Source organism: Melospiza melodia, chromosome 5 (genome assembly GCF_035770615.1).
Source record: "Melospiza melodia melodia isolate bMelMel2 chromosome 5, bMelMel2.pri, whole genome shotgun sequence".
In the NCBI taxonomy this organism is placed as follows: domain Eukaryota; kingdom Metazoa; phylum Chordata; class Aves; order Passeriformes; family Passerellidae; genus Melospiza; species Melospiza melodia.
In genome coordinates this window covers 3,754,182-3,757,304 of record NC_086198.1, presented here as the reverse complement: position 1 = coordinate 3,757,304, position 3,123 = coordinate 3,754,182, and the positions used below count along the sequence as shown (strand labels likewise).

The 3,123-nt window shown below is 40.8% G+C and overlaps 1 protein-coding gene across 3 annotated transcripts in view; it reads right to left on the bottom strand.

The window, feature by feature from the left end:
• Positions 1-1,385: 1,385 nt before the first annotated feature.
• ACSL1 (acyl-CoA synthetase long chain family member 1) overlaps positions 1,386-3,123 on the bottom strand; it is a 38,064-nt gene continuing 36,326 nt past the window's right edge. For all 3 annotated transcript variants that reach the window (XM_063156089.1, XM_063156091.1, XM_063156090.1), the window contains exon 21: positions 1,386-3,017. In XM_063156089.1, coding sequence (XP_063012159.1) covers positions 2,877-3,017 — 141 coding nt within the window. In that variant the 3' untranslated portion in view covers positions 1,386-2,876. The remainder of the gene's footprint in view (positions 3,018-3,123) is intronic.

Sequence of the window (3,123 nt, the reverse complement as noted above, 5' to 3'; positions counted from 1 at the left end):
CGAGCGCGCAGGAAGGAAGGGGAGGAGCGGCCGGCCGGAAAGGGAAGCGGGACACGGAACGGCGCCGCCGCAGCCCCGCTCCGCCGGGAGGATTCCCCTAACCCCACTCTCCTCCGCAGGTTTCTGTCAATGACTCTGATGAAGTACAAAAAATAAACCACAAGAACGTCCCGTTTTTTTTTCTCCCCTCCCTTTCCCTAAACTGACGCTGTGCATCTGGAAAAGCGAGTCAAAGAGATCGCTTCTACAAAGATAAAGTGAAAGATACGGTCACAAACAGTTCAGAAATTTATTTAAACAGCGCCAAAAAAAAGTAGGCTTTAGCTTGAAAATATAAAATTCCATCTCTGGCAATTAAAGTGTTAAGAGGAGATTTAGCAATACGTCACGTCCCGTCAGTCGGAGGGACTGCCACACCTCTGTGTCCACTGGCAGTGGTGACACCCACACACACCCCTTTGGCTTTAGCCAGGCAAACTCAAACAGTGAAACACACACTTTAGGCTAAAGAAGCGGTAAGCTCTCTGTAGACTTCTATTTTGCTGGCTATAGCACCTAGCCCCATGAGCCACAAATAATACAGTACAAATTTGTATCTGTAGTGATAGATGCCTTTCCAGAAAGGTTTCTTCAATAGAACGTTGTTAAGAACGTAAACCTTGGATCCAATTCTCAACCATTGTTCAGCTATCTCCAGTAGGTGACGTGTGGTGACACTTCCCTGCCTTTCCAAGCAGCATACACACAGATTTGAGTATGTTATTCAGTAAGTGACAAATCTGGTTTAGGTTTCCTTCAGGATGGAAGAAATGTATAGAAGAAAATCGAAAATTACTTGAGAGGAGAAACTCTACAGTGAGTAGGAACAGAAATTTGCTTAGCATCTTGCACTGACATCTATATTCTCATGGAGCTTTAAATAATGTGTGGGTGGTGGTGCTTCCTCTACCCTGCTCTGGTAACTCCAGCCCTGAAATCTCTCAAACCATACCCCCTGGAATTAAGCCAAATGCAGTGTGAGGGCAGGATTAAGGAAACCCACTACCACCCAGGCAGTGTTTCAGAAAACTCCACCTTTCACTTGAGTCATCTGAGGTGATGGTAAGAACACAACTGCCAGGAAAAAGACAAAAATAAAATATTTGCTTGTTTCATAAAGTACTGAAAGAGCAAGTTACATACAAGAGCATTCTTTTCCTACAAATATTGGCCAACACCTTAAACATAAAAAGTTACTTTCCAAAAGCAAAAGTGTAAACAACCAGCCTTTATAATTTATTCAGTATATCTTTAGCAGTGGAGTTTCACACCTTGTCAGTTAGAATATTACACCTGGGCTTGTTAGTCAGCAGCATTTTTCCTTGATAAATAAACGCATCACAGCATTGAAATGCAGAAATATTTATTTTGGTTTCCTTCATTGGTTTTGAAAATTGTTTTGGTTTTATAAAACATAGAAATAGCCAACACTAACCAAACATTTGAATTTCAATGTAAAACTACTGCTCTAACAGTTGACTTGGATTTGTGTACCTGAATTGTATACACATACGAAATTATGCTACAGAGTAGTGCATTACAATCACACACAAATCTTAGTGCAAACCTTGTTGTGCTTGTATTTTACATATATCCATGTTTTCAAAAAACAGCAATGAATGTTAATGCAAAACCAACTCTGTTAAGGATAGCAAAAGACTTATGCTGGAATAAGGCTTATTTCTGCTGATTTTTCAAACAAAAGGTAATAACTAGTTTTTATTTTGCAATTTATCTGGGAATTAGGTTTTTATCCCTGAACAAATACCTATCCTGGGCCAACACACAGTTCTGTTGGCATGTATAAATCATTCCAATTGCTGCAAAGCATCAGGCAAAAACATTCTACCTGACCTATTTTGCTATTCAGTGAAGGGTACTCAGTGGCTCATACATAAAGCACAGGAAACAGGTTATGTCAGAAGTCTTCCACTTAGAGAGGGCCTGGCACATTTTTATAAAAACACATTTTAAATACAAGTTCATTACAGGGCAACAAGTGTCTGGTACAGGTGCAATGTTTACCCTGACCGTTAGCATAGCCCAGCCTTCTGATTTGGTTTTTAGGTCTCTAGTGTTCTTGCCAGAGTTGGGATCTGCTCATTTGCAGGGCTGGCACCACTCCAGAACCATGCTAATGTAGCAGAGGCTACACTTGCTGAAAGAACTGCATCCACACAGTGCAGAACCACCATATGCAGACTCTGAGGAACTATTCATCAATCTTCTTTGTGTGGAGTGCTGACTTCTACCTTATAGAAGTACATCCCAAAACTGGCTGCAGATGTAGAGGGGAGATACAGCTCAGATGCCTTGCCCCAGCTAACATTGGGACTAACAAAAGATGTGATACCAGCCATGCAAACTGTAAGGGTTTGGGTTTTTTGGTGGTTGGGTGGGTGGGGTGGTTTTGAACGGCTTAAGTAATTTTTCTGAGAATGCAGGATACTTAGAGGCATTTTCAAAGCTGCCAAATCCTTTGTGGAATTGACAACTGCAAAACACACTGCAGACAGCAAACATGCTGGCAATAAAACCTTAGCTCCTTGGTGAAGGTGAGTCCCATTTTTGACCAAGGAAATATTAAATAACTTACATATAGTTACCATTTACAGTTAAGGCTCTTTTTGGAAATTGTAGGTCACCATAAAAACAGTATGCAACACGACTTGACAGTAAGGCAGTGTTCCATTTCTTCAATGTTCCTATGGCAAGTACCCATTTTTGTACAAGTTAATGATTGCACAGTTTCCTTCCCTATTTTTGCTGTAGTCAAAATACAGATGCAAAGGCCAACAGTAGACAGACATGTGCCATTTTTCTCATTCCATTTGCAGTTACATTTTGGCATTAGCATAGAGTTCATCTATCTGTGACTGGAAGTATTTTCGCAGTTCTGGTCTCTTCGCCTTCAGTGTTGGTGTCAACAGGCCATTTTCAATAGAAAACATTTCAGTGTGCAGGACAATGTCTTTCACCTGGAAAATAAAAAGTTACTAGCCAAGCTGTATTCCTTGAAATAGACAAATAGACAAGACTATTACAAACTTGCCCAGACATCTCACCAAAGCTCATCACTTGCAA